General features: G+C 39.3%; 3 protein-coding genes and 1 long non-coding RNA gene across 6 annotated transcripts in view; 3 read left to right on the top strand and 1 right to left on the bottom strand.

The window, feature by feature from the left end:
• Positions 1–2,184: 2,184 nt before the first annotated feature.
• Positions 2,185–3,197, top strand: LOC145467263 (uncharacterized; the record flags this gene model as incomplete). Its single annotated transcript, XM_081450811.1, has 1 exon — positions 2,185–3,197. A coding segment is annotated over exon 1 (939 nt), but the record flags the coding sequence as incomplete, so codon positions are not given.
• A 31-nt stretch (positions 3,198–3,228) lies between these two features.
• LOC145467262 (uncharacterized) lies at positions 3,229–6,449 on the top strand. The gene is made up of 2 exons (XM_081450810.1): positions 3,229–6,229; positions 6,426–6,449. The coding sequence occupies exons 1-2, from the start codon at positions 3,387–3,389 to the stop codon at positions 6,439–6,441; spliced, it is 2,859 nt and encodes a 952-aa protein (XP_081306936.1). The 5' UTR covers positions 3,229–3,386; the 3' UTR covers positions 6,442–6,449.
• Positions 6,450–7,188: 739 nt separating this feature from the next.
• Positions 7,189–18,798, top strand: part of LOC145467316 (protein sidekick-1-like) — a 79,997-nt gene continuing 68,387 nt past the window's right edge. Inside the window, exons 1-2 of one of the 2 annotated variants that reach the window (XM_081450859.1) lie at positions 7,189–7,581; positions 8,702–9,037. In XM_081450859.1, the coding sequence (XP_081306985.1) occupies positions 7,527–7,581; positions 8,702–9,037 (391 nt within the window). In that variant the 5' untranslated portion in view covers positions 7,189–7,526. The remainder of the gene's footprint in view (positions 7,582–8,701; positions 9,038–18,798) is intronic. The other variant, XM_081450858.1, reaches the window with a different exon arrangement.
• LOC145467497 (uncharacterized) lies at positions 11,074–17,485 on the bottom strand. Of its 2 annotated transcripts, none has more exons than XR_014042066.1 (3): positions 16,664–17,485; positions 13,896–14,487; positions 11,074–12,200 (listed from the first exon to the last, which is right to left on the bottom strand). It is a non-coding gene; the product is annotated as an uncharacterized LOC145467497 (long non-coding RNA). The 2 variants fall into 2 exon arrangements; XR_014042065.1 differs by having other exon boundaries at positions 11,203–11,632; positions 12,073–14,487; positions 16,664–17,480.

Raw genomic sequence — 18,798 nt, 5'->3', positions numbered from 1 at the left:
CTGACGTTACCTTGTTCAACGCCAGCCATGTTTACAACAAATAAGCAGTTGCTTTGTTGCAAAGAAGCGTTGAATCATGGGTCGGAATTCAAAATATCATGGGATACGTTTCGATCGCAGATCGCAGAACTTTGGTTTCCATATGATCGCACGATCGCAATTGATCGCAGACGATCGCAGACGGTCGCAGACGATCGCAGACGATCGCACAAGATAGAACATGGTTCTATCTTCTGCGATCGTCTGCGATCACGATCGCAGGATCGCGGACGATCGCAGATGCGTGTTTCCATATGATCGCAGACGATCGCAGAACTTTTTGCGATCTGCGATCCGCGATCCGCGATCGTCTGCGATCATATGGAAACCAGCCTTTAGAGACCGGGCATGCTTGGAAATGGGGGTTCACCAATTTTCCTCAAAAGTCAAAAGTCCTTATGCAGGGTTATGTAAAATGCCAAAGTTTCAGCTTCACCGATCGTTTTCCACCCGAGTTCTGGACGTTAGCCACACGGCGCTTCTGCGAGGTTAATTTTTCGACCAAATTTTGGGCACCTTTCAAAAACTCTCTCACAGAGTAAGAAACAATTTCAAACAGAACTAAAGTCATCCACGTAAAGCCCAGTGCTCAGAATTTTTTAGGTAAAGATCTTGGCCTGCAAGAATATATCTCTTGTCTGTAGTATTAATCAGAATGTAGGCTTCTTATAAGCAAATTAGTCCATGGGCCAGACCCTCTCAGATGTACCACTCAGAGGGACCAGCTGAGAGTGTGACAGATTTGAAGCTAAGTTGGGAGTGATTACAAAATGTTATGATAGCAACCCCTAAAGAGTAGCTTTCTTGTATATTTTATTGGCTGAAATATCACCGAAATTCGCTTCTGCATGAAAACGAGGCTTGTTTTCAAAAGTCATATTAAAAATATTAAGCTGGATCAAAAATAGTCTTCACACATGTAAATACAACAAGAAAGAACGCAATGCATTATGGGGAAATTCAAGATGGCGACCTTCATAGCAGGTAAGTACGTTTGATTTATTCACTGATTTCGATAATCTTTAAGTAGAGATCTGATTAGAAATCAACAATATATACAAAATATTAGCTGTATAACTAAACAATAAGCATTTTTATGACGATATAGTGATATTTTGAACCTCGAATTATATAAAAATTTACAGTCCTTCGAGATCTACATGGACTCGACAGCCCAGCACTGTGTTGCCTTAATCATTAATTTTCATCGTTTGTAAGCCGGTATGTGTTTACAACTCAATAAAAGCTATAACAAGTAGCTACATAACTAAACAATCAGCGTTTTGATGGTTGTCTTGTGATAATTTGAACCACAAATTACGTAAAATATTACTGTCGCTCAGTCTTTGTATATATCACCACACTTTGATGCACCGTGTTAATGAATTCTGAATCCAACTGCCTTTCAAACATTTTAAAGCGTGTAACAATTTCTTCTAGAAAAAATAACAATATTAAATTGACTGTCCTTACTTTACCTCTTTTTGAACATTTAAGGAACAAAACGAAGAACTCTAGAAATTAGCAATGCAGAAGATAACAAGCGACAACGAAAACGAAACGATTGCTTAATTCACTGTAGTGACGAAAATGGAGAGTTGTCTTCTTTAAAAGACCTTGAGTCATGGAAATCACTACTGAATGCTTCGGTTATTCGTAACCATGAAGAGGTTCTCGATATCGCGAAAACGTTAAAGGAAGGAGAGGTGCCCCAGATCTCCTGTCATCGAAAATGTCGCAGTATCTTTACGATGAAAAGGGATTTACAAAAGTTGTCTCACTCTGGTTTCAAAGTTGAAGAAAAAGGTGGCACAAGTAGCCGCAGATCTTCAGTCCGGCAAACCGTGACCACGCAAAGTAGAGTCTATGAGCGAATTTATGTATTTTGCGAGAAGACCAAATACCTCAGGGGAACCAAAACTAGAGAGGCACTGGTCCAATGCATCGACTTGCGTGCTGATAACACGATCAGGAGAGCAGCTGTGGGTAAAAACGATCCACGAATACTGGCTATTGTCACTAGAGAGCTTGTCGCGGCAGAAGCGTGCTATCACAAGTCTTGTTATCGTGACTACACCCGAAACATTCAAGAAGCTTTTAGCAGTGATACAAAAGAGGAAGATAAGTGTTTTCAATATACTAATGCAGAATCACAAGCCTATGAAATGCTGTTTACCTACATCAAAACAGATTTGCTGTAAAACCGGAGGGTTGTTAGAATGGCTGAGCTGTATACCTTATTTACATCCTTTTTTAAATCTCAAGGAGACATTGAAATCAAAGAATCTACGAGAACCCATTTCAGAAGGAAACTTGAAGGGGAGCTTAGAGGCACACTGGATTTTGAAGATCTTTCTGGCAACAAGCGAGTTTTGGTTATTCCGCATAGTCTTTCCCGACTGGATTTGGCCAAACTTGTCATGGAGAAGTCTGAAACTACTAGTCCTTTAAATAGTAGCAAGGAAATATCGAAGACCGCCCTCCATCTCAGAAAAGCTATCCAGGAACAAGAAATAAAGGCATCATGGCCACCCCAACCTTGCGAACTATCTGAAAATGCCGTGACCATTCCAGATGACCTCAAAGAGTTTTTGTTCACTATGCTAACTGGAAGCACTGGATTTCCGGGTTTGCAATCTTGTTCTCAAAAAGTTCAACGCCTCATAACCTTATTTGGACAGGACTTGGTATTTGGTGTGAGTGGTGGACGACAGAAGCCCCCGAAGCACGTCCTGCTTCCTTACGCTGTAAAATCTCTTACTAACAACGTTGAACTAATTCAAATTTTAAATCGCTGTGGCCACGGGATTGCGTACTCCCAACTTGAAGAGATTAATACTGCACTTTACCTTCAAAAGATGGCAGCAATTTCATGCAACGAAGTTCCCTTCCCCCACAACATCTGTCCATTCATCAGTACCACTCTAGCCTGGGATAATATTGATCGTCTCGAGGAGACCTTGTCTGGTGAAGGCACGTCCCACCGAATCAATGGAATTGCAGTTCAAGCTAATCATTTTGGTCCCCAGCCTCCATCAGCTTCAGAACCAATCATTGTGAAATCGAAGAGGAGAAGTATCGAGTCTGTAGATGATGAAACTGTACCTATCTATCATGCCGGCGAGCGCTGTGGGCCCCATACTAGAGGATATGTGGAGGTCAAGTTAAATCAAATCATGAAATGTGCATGGAGAAAGAACTTGCTATGGGTTTTAGTACGCATTCATGCAAGTCAGAAGCAATCTGTTCCTGGTTGGACTGGTTTCAATATTTTGGTGCGTAATAACCACGAAGTTGCCAAGGATAACGTGGGCTATCTTCCAACAATCAATGCCCCAGCGACGAACATGTCAGCTGTGTACCAAGTCCTCACCAAGTCCCTACAGATTAAGGAAACTTTAAACTTCCAAAGCATAGTTGTTGTGTTTGATCAGGCACTGTATGCTAAAGCTACTGAGATAAAGTGGAAACACAGGGCACAGTTTAATGACCTTGTGTTGAGAATGGGCGTGTTCCATACCATTTGTACTTTCTTGTCAGTGATCGGAAAGTGTTTCCAAGATGCTGGTTTAAGAGACGTAATAGTCGAGTCTGGAGTAATTGCTGAAGGATCTGTGGCTGGTGTTCTAGAAGGCCGTACATATAATCGCGCCGTACGATTTCACAAGCTCATGTATGAAGCTCTTAACAGGCTAGCATGGACGGGATTTAACTCTTGGATTGAGGAACATCATAAAGAGAAGAAGCCTACTGTTGATGCGTTTTTAAAAGGACTGAAAGCGCTCTGTGATAACACATGTGAACAAGAATTCAAAGACACAGTGGAGAGTCCCTCATTTGAAGAAGTATCGCAACTGTTCTGCTTGTATACGAGCTATCTTCTGCATGATAATGGGAAGCTATCGAAGTTCTGGATGTCTTATGTTGACATGGTGGAAATATTACTTGGTCTGTTAGGAGGATCTCGGGAGGGAGATTGGGATCTTTACCTTTCATATATCAGTGAAATTGTCCCGTGGTGTTTCACATATGATAACCTTAACTACGCCAGGTACCTTTTAGCATATCTGCATGAAATGTCACATCTACCAGCAGAGCATCCGGACACCCTGAAATACTTGCGATCCGGAGGATTTTCTGTTCAGATTGGCGAAGACAACCCTTTTGGGAGAATACCTGTTGATCAGACGTGCGAGGAGACTGTCAACAAAGACACTCAAGACACTCAAACGTTAGGAGGAACTAAAGGTTTCAGTCTAAGGCCTAATGCAGTAAGCAAATTCTACCTGGTCGCTGAATACCAGAGCACCTTCCTGAGGCAACTCAAAGATATATTGCACATCAGTACTTCTTGTTCCCAACACAAAGATCTACAACCAACAAGAATACAAAGAGATGAAGCTGATGTTCAATCCATAGTGTCAATTCTTGAAAACACTTGGCTCAACCCATTCAGCCCTGACCTTCAAGACCTCGCCTGTCTTTCCACAGGAAAAGTTGCCACTCCTGATGTAGAGCACGAGTTGCTACAAGCTAAAGATAAAGGAGAGGAAGCCTACAAAGTATTCCGAGAGCAACGACTTCAGTCTAATCCACCCAAAGTCAAGTTCCATGATTCAATCACGAAAGCTAAGCTGAAGACTTTTACTCACTTGAACAAGAAGGTATCAGTTAAAGCTAGTAAGAACCAAGAAGTGATCACCAAGGCCGACAGAAGACTGTTTGCTCAAATGATTGTCATCGCAGAGAGCAGAGACTTACAGATGAGAGAAGTATTATCCCATCCTCTCGGACCACTCCCTTGGTCATTAGCTACCGCAGATGGTTTGATGCGTAAGACGAACAAAGCGTCCTTGGCTAAAGAACTGTATAAAAATGTCGAAGCAGCAGATGCCCTTCCCCAACCCTCAGCATGTGTAATAGATGGGATGGCTCTTGTCCAGTGTTTGAAAGGTGATAGGAAGACATTTGCGGCAGTTGCTGAAACTCTTCTTTGCAGAGTTCTAAACGAAGGTGGAACAAGTGACAGGATTGATGTCGTCTTCGATGATTACAGAGAGGAATCCATAAAGAACGTCGAAAGAGAGAACAGGGGTGACGGTTTAGGAAGCGAACACCGCAATATTCAGGCCGAACACAAGGTTAAACAGTGGAGAAGATTCCTGTGTAGCTCAAAGAACAAACAAGCTTTCATAGCGTTTGTAACCAGCGAGTGGAAGAAAGAAAAGTACACAGAGAAGCTATCAGGAAAGACACTGGTTGTCACGTGTGGCGAAACATGTTACCAGTTATCGTCTGGAATGATGCAACCTATCAGTGAGCTCGAATCAACCCAAGAGGAGGCTGACACCCGAGTCCTCTTACATGCAGCCCATGCAACTAAATCGAGGTTTGCCTCGGTCGTCATAGTATCCGAAGACACTGATGTGTTGGTACTTCTTTTGTCCTTCAAGAGCTTTATTCCTTCTTCAGTATTCATTAAAAGTGGTTCACAGACCAGAGTCAAGCACATCGATATCTCAAGAGTAGTTGAGAGGGTTGGAGCAAGTGTATGCAGATCACTGCCGGACTTTCATGCATTCACAGGGTGCGACACTGTTAGTGCTTTTGTCGGACGGGGAAAGGTTGCAGGTTATCGAATTGTAAAGCAAAATGCTGAATTTCAAGAGATGTTCCAGCATTTGGGTATGTTCTGGAATATGTCTGATCACCTGTACCATAGTCTTCAGAAATTTACATGTGCCATGTACTGCAGCAACCCTGGTACAAGCGACATCAATGAGCTGCGATATCGACTGTTCTGTTTGAAGAGAGGAGACGTTGATTCCAACCAGCTGCCACCCTGCAATGATACGCTGCACAAACACTCGCTGCGAGCAAACTACAAGGCTGCTGTCTGGAGACGAAGTTTACAAAGATGCCCAGCCATCCCATCACCAGTGGGATTTGGCTGGTGTAGAGAAGACGACAAGCTGGTCGTGGACTGGATGGGTGGTCAGCCAGCTCCGCAAGCTGTTCTAGAACTACTATCTTGCCAGTGCAGTAGGTCCTGCAAACTTCCATCGTGCTCCTGTATTGTCAATGGGCTGAAATGTACTGATATGTGCCGGCTTCAAGATTGCACAAACAGGCTAGATGATGACGACGATGTTTTATCCGTTGACGACAATGACGATGAAGAAAGCGAAAGGTAAGAATCTCATAGCCATAGGAAAAATACGAAATAACTTTCCTTATACATACTCTTAACATTCGTAAGGTTTAGTTTCGAGCGATGTACTCTTTTTAATGTATCGAGTAACTGTTTGTGGTTGTCATGGCAACCGCTAAATGCTTAGCTGTTATTTTTGTCTGAAATTAAACATGAGTCTTTGTTTACATTTAAGTGAAAATGATGCTTGACTGACGCGAAAAGGACAAGTCTCCAATGTGTTTGGCTCTGGTATGGCTTCAGAATGGATGATATCAGGACAAAGAAGACTCGTTAAGAGAGCTGTTTAAAACTCATTAGCTGAATAGTTAATCCAAGCCAGTACTAGAGTGATCTACACATGATTGAACTTTTTGACAACGTATATTGCAGTTATTTTTTAAAATTAGGAAGCGAAAAGCCTTATTTTCAGTGACTTTTATTTCAGTTGTGGACTCACTGACCATTTCCGTCTCCATGGCAACGAGACAACCTTAAAAAAATTTCCTTCTTTTGCAATTGAATCAATGTCCTATTCTGCTAGGCCTAAAATGTATAAAATGTCGTTTGAAGAGAATTGCACAATGGACATCGCTCAGAATCTGAAGCTTTTAACCGGATCCGTAGTCATTAGGCAGTTTAGATGACGTCATTTTATCACATGTTTAGAGCAAGAAAGCTACTGATAGAAGCTTGCTATCATACCTTAAAATAGACTTCAGTTATTGCAGAGTGAGAAAATACGTGATAGCACTGGTCCCTCCACATGGTACAAAAAAAACATTTTTGGGGGTCTTGGCCCATGGACTAAATCAGAAGGAACCGGAAATGGCCTTCTTCTCGGCAATCTTGACCGAGCAAGGTCAAGATTGAATTTTACTGGTCGCATATGAAGAAAAAAATCATTAGATCCTGCAGAAGACCATGCGTGAAATTTGAGTTCCATTTCGCTTTTGCCTTCTCCCATGAGTTCATAGCCTCCTACGCAGGCATTCTTTGAGCTCGTCACGCAATCTTCCTCCCCCGTGTGGGGAAGGGAGATTGCGTGACAAGCCCAAAGAACGTCTGCGTAGAAGGCAGACTACCATTTCGTGACCGAAACAGTAAATAATTACCCAGACGTGGTGTAATATCATACCAAGCTCATCATATTACGCATTCTCATCGCATTTCAAGCGAAACTCTCAACAGCCGACTTGATTTATCGCCGAAAAACTTGACACAAAAGCTCTGTTATACAAGCTGCCGTAAGACCACTACTCTGTCTGTAAAGGACTCCAGATACATCGTGTGGGTCATGAAGGTGGCGATTCGGATCTTTCTTCTTTGTACTCTATGTTTACACTCGGCAGGTAAGCAAGATGGCAAATGACCTCTTATTATAAGTGGAGTTTCTTGTGTTTGGAATTCTAAAAGAGCACGTTCGCTCATGTATTGGTAGATAAGAGTCCTTCTTGATATTCAACTGAACTGTTGGTTGAATGATGGAAATTACACGTTGCTCGTTGTCAGAAGCTGTCGACATCTGAGGACAATAGAATTTGAAGTGCGTGAGGTAGCTTGAGTAAAGGGAAGGAACAACAGACCCCTATATGAAATGTGCCAAACATGACAAGAGAAAAATAGTTAAAAGCCCCTATATGAAATGCACGGGAAATAATATTCTCATGAAAGCACTTCCGATATAGTAAGATATTACTTGGAGGAGTAAACAGAGATAATGGTTTTTGTTCATCGCATGTCGCACTCGGCTCACCCCATTTAACATAAAGTCGTTCAGGTTTAACTGGCTGTAAACTTCTGCATTTGTTGTCAATTCCCTATCTTATTTTCTAAGTATTTTGGCTTTTAATTTCATTTAAATGGAAACAATTCTGTTCAAAGCAGATTCTAAAAACGATCTAAGCTATGTTCAGCAGTGGTAAGCAAGCGATAGACTCGAACTGGGCAAAAAGTGGAAAACTCGTAGACATTGAAATACAAATTCCCGGAAAAGCCACCGGAAGAATATCGACCTTTGGTTCTTAGGGATTACATTAAATGAGCGCTTTTTAGGGAACAAGCCATACAATTAATTTGTAACAAAGAAACTATGTGTTCACCTGTGCAATTGAACCGTGACTTAGGTTTGGCAACTCTTTTGACCAATCATAGCGCATATAGTATCTCAGTTATTTTATAAATTGTTGTAATAAATATAGTAGTAGACATACTTTTCGTAGGGCCAGTATTTATACTAGCATGTTTAACAATTTATCCAGAGTTCCCAAAATTAATTGAATAATATATGAATGAATTTCCGAAATATATGTTTAGGCTGGATAGTTTTGTGAAAACAACAAGCGAGCAGTAGTCGCGCAGTTATTGCATAATGACCGGAGCCATTAGGGCCCTAAGAACAATTCTTGTTCATTAAAGGAACTAAACAAAGTGTTGTGAGTTGATAGAAGGATTATTGTCGTTTCCTATCAGGCAGTGCACCATCATTTACTGAAGAGCCTCGTGACCAATCTCCCGCGGAAGGTAACAATATTACTCTGGAATGGAAGTACAACTTTAGAAGTGGATCATTCCGTCAGCTTATCTTTGGAAATACTGACATATCCCTCATAGTAGAGAAGTTCGCCTCTGACCAACGGCCGTTTATAACTCCTGCATTCAGAGGTCGTTTACTAGTGAATGTAACAGATGCATATGCATCGATCACGTTCCTCAGAGTGAATAGGAAAAACAGTGCAACTTACACGTTGACCATAACAAGCAAGAGCAGAGAATCGTCTTACAGTAGAGTGGAGATTTCAGTAGAATGTAAGTACAAAAGACGAACAAGAATGTTTACACGTCAAGTATATAGGCTTTAATTGCTATACTTCAGTATTTTGTTTTCGCGAGATTATTTTTTGAGTATGCGCAGGTAAGTGTTACTGAGGCGTGCTCAAGCAAGTCGTGTATGTTTTACACAGAGAACGTTATGAGCCAGTAATTTATAGTACTCTTTTTGGGTATTTCAAAGAGAGCACAATTGAGGATGTTCAACCTTACTACTTAGTGTTACTCTGTCTGACATTTTAACGTAATGAACAAATCCACGCCAACGTTATACGTTAATCATATTATTCGATGATAAATTTCGTTATGACATTCTCCAAGAAGCTTTTAGTGTAGATTCATCAGTCATAGTCGAGTAGATCCACAGACTACTTTGACAATGTTATAACGAGATTACCATCAAGAAGAGAACAGACGCATAAAAAGCTAGCAAGAGTTTTTTTTTTTTTTCCAGTAACAAATACAGAAAGCCAAAAAAATCAAATGCAGACCAGACACTTCGCGAACACTTCGGAAATTCGAAAGATTGGTCGTGACTAGAGCTGGTCTCTTACAAGAATGAGCACTCGTAAGCGACCGCATGGTAAAACAATAGAGGGTGGTCGCTTACGAGAGCTTCAGAAACTTATTAATAATTCGTAAAGAAAAAAACAAAGAATTGTGCAAACTAGTGAGTGTCTTTTTATCTGATATAGACACGGCTAAACTCGTACGTTCAATTTTTTGACCAAAATAACCATTTGCGCAGTGTGCAGTTGCATTAATGTAAAAGACTCTGAGTGCTCGCTACCAAGAGCTTGTTCTTTCCTACCTTATTCAGAAAGACAAGGCATTGTTATTCATCATTATATTCTTCCTTAGTTAACATGGGGACTCCCACACAAAAGAAGTTTACACATTTTTTTGTTGTGGGGACTGATTGAAATGCAGTGGTTACAATATACTCAGTCCCTGAATCTCTACCAAATGAAATCTCACAAAAATACCAAACCAGTATACATATGTGAAAAGTTGGAAAGTTTTGTTTTCTAACTTGTCACCAAAGATACATTTAGCCATCTTCACTATTGTATGGAGTCTCCTCCTGCTGGAAGGGTTTGCAATAAGCAAAATCACCCTCGCATGAATGGTAATTACGATATTTTTTTTTGCTGATCATGAATACTTGCATAGGCTTCTAATAATAATTTAATGATTCAATTTCAATGTGATTTGTTCTTTTTCTCGACTGGCATTGTGGACTACAAGAGCTGCTATTGGGTTCCATTGATTAATTTTGCTATGATTAAATTATACCAAGAATTATCAGTAAGCTAAGAGGAAGTTATATTATGTACATGTATTTTGTCTGCACTACACAACCAAATGCACTCAAAGGTTATGAGGCATAGGTACATTTGTCAGAAGAGCCCAGCATATCCAAGATATGTTTTGATTGACACATCAATTACGATAATTTACAGCAAAATGGATAAAAAATACATCAATATCCTACATGCACCAAAGCCAGACATGGGGTTATAAGGCAATCGTTTAAACAACAGATTGAAATAATTTATAAATTAGAGAACACTATTTCTACAACAGAATGGAACAAATTAACCTTATCGGACATTGCGAATGGCAAGGCTGTCTGTAGAATGTCACAAATTTCTCAACCCTTTCTTTCTACAAAAATGCTAATCCTGCAACTTTGCTTATGACCCAGTTCTCCATTTCGTGTTGGCAAAATATCAATTTATGCCATGTCCAATGCAGATTATCACAAAATTGATTTAAAAGCTCAATAAATATCATTTTAAAGCCAAAAAGCCAATTATTTAAATAAACCAGGAGTAAATTATCTCTAAGAAAAACTGATTAAATTAACAGGCACTTAAAAATAATTAGTTAATATGTGTTTCTTAATAATGTAATGCAGTGTATCTGTCACAATGTTGCAGCTATGATATTACTACAAACAGGATGGGTTGCAGAAGTGAACCTCCAAGTCAGTTTATTCAATGAACTTGGTACAGAATTTATAATCCCATCAAGTTGTCTGTAAATACAGAGAAACCAAACAAAGCATTACAATCATAAGTAATGAATTACTGAACTCTTTTACATGTACTGCATGAACAGTGTATGTTCCATTAATATTGGGGATCTCTCAGAAGCTGTATCCATGATAAATTAATTTGTTCCCAGATGCATTTGTTTATAGAACTTTTCACAAATTAATATCTCTGTCATAACAGTGACCTCTGTGTTCTCCAACAATTAGCACACAAGAAAAATACACTCAGTAAGATATTGTTTACAATAAAAATCAATGCCTATAAGCAATCATAAGGACCTTAAATTTATATTACCTCAGAAATATCTAACCAGGCCATGGTTGCTTTGAAAATCTTTGATGTTTTAATACAGGCTCCCCATCTGTAACCTGTTCATATATTGACTGACAGGAACAGGCATGTAATTCCTTTCTTTGACATACAGTGTACTTCATTGTTAGCTGTTTACTGAGTGTTAGTAGTGAATCAAATGCTAGGGGTTGGTACTCCAACTTTCACTGTGGCAGGCTCTGCCCTGAGATACAAAGCAAACTTACATAACTGTCATGAACTTCGCCACTTGCTTTTGAGAACAAATGCAATTTGCTTCAAACAAGCAACTGGAACAATGAGGGTTACAACAGTGTGCACAGTCCCAATCACAGGGTCATCCAGGCTGTTTGGTTGTACATATAACTGTACAACTGTATATGAGTTCAGCTTCCAGAAGAAAATCAGAGTTTGTCAGGATAAATACTGATGTTCTTGCTTACTCAATGAATGAATGTGCAGTTCCAGAAGATATTCACACCCAACACCCATTCATGGCCAGTCTTTAGAAATTCCAAATTAAAGTATCAGGAATCAAGAGCTCTAACAGAGAAAAAACCTCCATGTGGGGTATGAATCTTTTCTTGAAGAAAACAATGTCTGAGAAATCATTAATTACAAAATAATGTTTAAGAAACATCTTACCTTTCAGAGAATTTTGTTATCTACACTGTCTGGCCAGTTCATATACATGTATTTGACAAGTTGACACTGGACATGTTTGTAAATTTGTGCACTTCAACATCACATTACTATGTAGTAGCACTGGCCAACTAAAAACAGCATAATTTGGTTAATTAATATACACTGTACATTATTAGGTTGAAATATTGGTGTAGATTGTTGCACATCAACAGATACAGAAACTATTTGCACCTGAATCATAACGAGTGAAAAATCGTGCATGAGACATTTACATGTACATGTAACAGCCCTCCACCTCAGAACCATCACAGATATGATATGATATTTTTAAACTCTCTGAAATTTCAGATTATTCAAGATTAACATATGCACATACATCATCTGGGGCAACCCTAAAACACTGAATTTGGAAACCGAAATCCGGAATCCAGAATCTGGAATCCAGAATCCGGAACCAAAAACCAGAATCTGGAATCCAGATATTATGAATGATGATAGAAATAATTCACTTCAGCAATGTCTAATAAATAAATATGAGCAAAAATCATTTTGTTGTTATTTATTTTCTTGGCTTTACTTCAGCCAGAGACTGTAATTGCTAAAAAATTATTGACTAGTTCTGAACAACCCTTAGCTATATATCTGGCCGCGTTGTTCAAAAGCTGCATAAAGCTATCCATTGGGTACATCACTATCCAGTCAGGGTTACTGATTTTTTGGGTGGATAGAGTTACTCATAGCCTGCGAGCAGGCTCTAGTATCTGTCTCTATTGTCTGAGCAGGCTAAATAGGTGTCTAGTGTTTTTCTGCATTGGCATGTCACCAAGAGCCTTCATGCGGCTTTGCCACTCACACCCCCAGCCCAAACACGAGAGCCTGCTCATAGGCTAAGTTACCCATCTTTTGTTCAAGCTGGCCCTGGTGAGAGCCTGGTTCTTGTCTAGATCAAATTGCTCTGAGAAGACTGGTGAGCAGCACATTAACAACAAGCTATTATAGGCTATTGCAGTGAGTTTCTGGCAGTCTTTTAGTATCTTTGAACAGCATGTGGTCTGATCTGTCAGCAAGTGAGAAGCAGACGGAAGTAAGTGTGCAACATTTCTACAAATTGTTTTAATATGATGGCCACCAAGAATATGAAATGCTGATTTGTCACAGTATCAGTGTGGAAATTGTGTTAATCTGGAATTGGTCTCGTACCTGTTGGAAAAATCAAATTTCATACTTAGACCAGACGGGTTAGGCCTTGGACTTCGAAATTGGGGGGCGTGACCGTCAATGTACAGGGGGCTGCCACTGATGGATATCCTGTTCTCTATCACATTTTCTATCTTGTTCAGTATGTACTAGACATAAAGGATAAATTTATACTTCCGGTAAATTGAAGATCACTTATTAAACAAAATGGCAATTACCAGCAAGCTTATTTTAGACACTCTTGAGGTGCTTGGAATAAAATTAACACGCACTTTACTGAGATTCTCATAATCAAAGCCCTCACTAAAAATAACGGTTGCACGATTTCAACGGACAGGGAATTTTTGTTTCAAAAAAGGTTAAGTTTGAGGTCCTTTTTACTTGGCAGCTTACTTTTTACAGTCGAAAAGCTAAGCAAAACAATTTTCGCGTATTTGAAGAACTTATTTTCTTTGATTTGCGGATTTCGGTTTCCAGTTTCTGGATTCCGGTTTTTGGTTCCAGATTCCAGATTCTGGTTTCTGGGTTTTAGGGTTGCCCCATATTTAACATATTGTTTGCTTCACATTCAGTTTGCACATGGCTGTTATCCAGAACAAGAAGTCATAAGCATAAAACTAACTTACGTGGTAGTGCTTACAGTTCCTCTTACTGTCTGCATATGCCGTCCATAAACTGATGCTACCTGGACAATGTACTCATTATTTTTCTGATCACACCTTTCACTGTTATATAATTTGTCCTGAAAAAGCAATACATGAAATGTTATGCCTTTGGCACTCACCAAATACCTTTACATGATGTATAATGTACACCATATCAACATTCACAATTCTCTTTACTTTCATTGTAACTCTTTTGTGTCATTTTCCCTCACTTGAAGACAGGACTTCCACATTAGGTTATAATTTGCCTCTGGAATCTCTATGAATTCACAGGGAGTGATAACAATTAAATCATGACTAATTTTAGCAAAGGAGGCATTCAAATGTCAGATTTTAATGCTAAGTTTATACAGTAACTTTACATTACTCTTCGTACATATATATATAACCTCTCAATTATTGCACCTATAGACAGAAGGTGTGCTGGGGGAAGAAATGTTCTAAACTTTCTGAACTTTTCCCCCTTACCTGTAATAGGATGACTATTATGAACTACAGTTTGTAACCAACACCAACATCAGGTTATGTATACACATGTATATTTTGTTGTCGTCTGTAATCATAAAAAAATAAAAATTTAAAATCCTCCATAAAGTTCACACTCAATAACACTGCTACATGTAGTGCTGTTACTGGAAATCAATTTAAGTGAAACTGTTGAAACAGCTCTGCCAAAATTTTTCCTAGCAGTTAAGGCAGGATAACAGAATATACATGTAGCACACAGCAAAGGCTAGAGATACACACATGTTAGTTATCAGTTAGGATTTGGTGAGCTTCTGTGCTGTAGGTATGGTGGAAAATAATAGATTATCAGAAATGAAGGTTCCTGAGACATTTTGACAGCACTGAGAGGAATTATTATATAAATTCACAAAAGAAGGAGAAGTTCTTGCCCTGTCCAATTCTCTGTAATAAAAATATTATTTACATATGAGTCATTTATTATATGTGGTTTGTGTTTAAAGCCGATATAATGCACACTCTGATTGGCCAATTCCAGTGCATTATTTACATTTACATGGTATACCTCGGTAAAACCATAAAACATTGCGTGCGACTAAAATAAAAATATAAAAAATAAAAAATAAAAAGAAATGCCTAATTCATAACAATTTAAAATACTCAACACTAAAACGAATGTAATTCTTTACTTGAAAATTATTCTCCCGTAATGCCCATGGGCCAATTACAGGCATGCTAAAAAGTCCTAACACAAAGTGAAAGGAAATTAAGAAAACTATTGCTTTTTTCTGGAAAATTGTAGCGACTGAAGACAATGATGGAACACTCTGAGAGTGCATTCTATCAACCTGATGAGATAAAATTTAAGGACAATAGAGAATTCACGAAGTTATATCACAAACAAATTGGTACAGGACAGGAGAAAGGAAACTGTACAGCCAGGAAGAAACTGAAACTTTCGTCGACCAGCAAAAAAGTATGGATGCACAACAAAGAAAACAGTCAGTAACATTCATTTAATAAGTTAGTTAATAAAAAATTAGTGTGAAGAAGAGAGCAAAGAGAGAGAGAGAGAGTGGAGATAGGAGAGCGCTTTCTCCAACTAAATTGTGTATATATGTATGTAAAAGTTATTATTACTGAGAAATGGTCAGGGCAAGAACTTCTATTACACTGTTCAATTTACCGAGTTAATTAGTACTATCTCACTTTTTTGGAACATTTCCATATTAAGTGTAAATACTGCACTGAGGAATAACCTCTTATTAACAAAATAGGGTCCATGTACCCCCAACCAAAAGCAATGGCACAAATTACATGAAATAGCCAATCAAAATCAAAGCGGAGCTTTATTTGCAGACAGGATTGCCATGCATAATCGTCTACTCGACATTTTGGACTATATAAGCATTTCACCAAACCGAACTAATTGGACAGACAACAAAATAAAACGAGGAAATCTACATTATAAACACAAGATGCATATCACTACATCTGAGCTCGAGTATCAACAGCAAATCCCTTTTCAATGAACGGTGACCGAATAAAAGAGAGGATAAAGAAAATTCGTTTAAGCTTGCGGTGTTAAAGTTTAAAAATTATTCACGCTTAAATTTGAATATTACTGAGAGTCTGTATTTTTGCCGACGGCTTAATTTAGCTATGCAGTCATTTCATTGGCAGTAGCTTTACCAGTCTTCACCCAATTTAACCTCGGAATTCACAAAAGCATTTCGCCAAACCGAATAAATTGAACTAACAAAACGAGGAAATCTCCATACTTTGTAATCACAATATGCAAATATTCACATAGGAACAAAAGTAAATTTAGCAAATCCTGTTCGCTTCGGCTTAAAATGGTTTGTAGACCTTTCTTGGTTCAGTTTTCAACAACAGAAGAACAAATTTTAGCAGTCTACGAAGCGGCAGTGCTAACTAAATCAGAGAAAACCTCAAAACTCGCCCGGCCGTGTTTACAAGTACGATTTTGGTTAAGCTTATTTCTAGATGTGAGGTTATAAGGTTAAATTGACGACGAAAATCGATAGAAAACATAATTTGTTTACAACTTACAGCAACCTCCAAAGCGACCCACGTGTTATTGTTTAGAGACGAGCGAAATTAAAACGATGCAATTTTTAAAATCTCTTACAGCATGGCTTCAAATAAGGAAGACTTTTAATGGATTCCAATTGAAAATAAGCTTATATCGCCGAGGAAACTTGTTAATTTTCATACCAAACGCAACAACAAAAGTCACTTACCGCAAGTTGGCAATTCAGTTCGGCCAGTGTAAATCTTCCAGGCAGAAACTTGCAGCAAAAGTTGTGAAGACTAAACTGAAGTTATATTTTCGATAGATCAACGAATCAACCACTTCTTTCCGCTACGTTCACAGTTTTGCAATTTCTCTAAAACACTCGGGTACGTTTGATTTCTCTTGTTCATCACCTGACCAAATCAGGTGACTTTTGAATTTTCTTGCACGGCTGCACAGCATCACGTTCGCGCGAATTTTGAACTTGGCCACGGGGAGTTCGGCAGTCTTCTGAATCAATTTGTCGGGTACTTTCGCCTCCTTTCTATAGCCCTCGTTAGCTTTGGTTCACGGCATTGTTCGGTATTATTTCACCTCCTTTCTCTAGCCCTTGACTAGCTATAATTCACGGCATTGTTCAGTACTGTTTCGCCTCCTTCCCCAGCGCTGGCCCGCTCAGTCTTTTTCGCGATCTTCTCCGCTACTTCTTTGCCTGTTAATTCTTGCTTTCTGTCTTTTGCTTCAGCGCAACCCTGTCTTAAAAATATTAAATCAACCTCCGCTATCGTTTTTCTTTAAAAATCCCGCCAAGAAAAATGGCATTCTCCCGCTACCAACTGAGGGTGCATGTCTCTGTCAACCTATTAGCTGGAGTATGGCCGCCATCTTGCGCGACTCCGTCGTCGTCGTCGTCGTCGTCGTCGTCGTCGTCGCCGTCGTGCGTACGCACCCACGAGCAATACCGCTAGCCATGATAACCATGAGAAAATCAATTCATGGGTTTCCTTTTCTTCCCTATATGGGTATGGGGCTCCGCCGGAGCTCCGCTATCATTTGTTATGCCGATTTTTTTTTTTTTTTTTTTTGGCGAGTCTGAGTGTATGCGGATGAGTGGCAATCAATGTTGTTCAAACAGAGTGTGGAGACAGGAGCCATAATCGGGGACGGAGACCGTAAGTCTTAGGATCTGCGCGTACCCATGATATGGGACAATTTTTCTATTTTTAGACAAATTGTGCCATCCTGACGTCATATATCCGCGCGGATCCACGCACATGTCGGGGGCTCTCGCGTGGATGTTGTCACGTTGCCTGATCAAATGGTGAGAGTGGCGAGATTCTCTTGCAGATTTTTCTGAGCGATGGCAGGGAATAAGGCAGGGAATAAGATCCAGGGCTCTTATATGTAGTTTTATGTTCTGAGGTAATGGAAAGGGTGAGTTTTTTAGGGTCGAAAACAAGACTTCAATTTGGCGCTGTGAATGAATAACAAGATCTGCTCGCGTTAGTTATAAGCCTACGCACACGCTTTTGCATTTGTTCTGACTAAGAATATAGCACGAAAACTCTCTACTCTGGTATCGAGTTAATTTGCGAGTTTCTCAAAGAATGTTTAATCATAATAAAAACCGGTTTTTGATGGTTCCTTTTTGTTTCTGCTTGTTTGGCGAGTTTGCAAAAGTTTTTGAGAGGAAAGTCTGACGTGTACAAGTAGCTCATCTGTATAGTGCAGCGCCTGCACTTTCAAGTCCGAGTCGGTGTTTTCAATCTTTCGTTACCTTTTGTGATGAGATGACATATTTTCAGGTAAGCTTTTAATACGTTCTCAAACTTTTATCAACCTTAAACATATCTAAATACTATAGAGATATTGTATGAGTTCGGTGTACGTTTTCACAGGAAAGTTGTCATGTTTACTGACTGTACAAAACAAGCATCGCCGGGCGCGCTAATTCATCGACAACAGACAATTTATTAGATTTTGGCACAAACAAAACTGAGCAGTATCTACAAACGTAAACTTATTGGGCCTTGATAAAACATCAAGCATTGCTTACAAATCAGGTGAAACTCAAACTTGCAATTTGTTTGTTTGTTTGTTTGTTTTGTTTTTTTGTTGTTGTTGTTTTTTTTTTCACTTTTCGGTCGCGATAGAATGGCAAATTCCTCGCAAGCGTATGGAAAGAGGAGCTAGGAAACTTTGGAGTCCTGAAACTCTGCTATGTCTAAATATATCCAACTAAGTTTTTGCTGTGTTATGGAAAAGCTGTTAATCTTCAACATATGTGAAATTTAGAGTGGAGTAATCTACAGCTCTTGTAAAAGAAGCAGCGGAACACAACTTGGTCAGTGATATAAGCTT

This window comes from Orbicella franksi, chromosome 14 (assembly GCF_964199315.1).
Source record: "Orbicella franksi chromosome 14, jaOrbFran1.1, whole genome shotgun sequence".
Taxonomy (NCBI): Eukaryota; Metazoa; Cnidaria; class Anthozoa; order Scleractinia; family Merulinidae; genus Orbicella; species Orbicella franksi.
The sequence above is the reverse complement of the archived record's forward strand: the minus strand, read 5'-3'. Positions and strand labels throughout refer to the sequence as shown.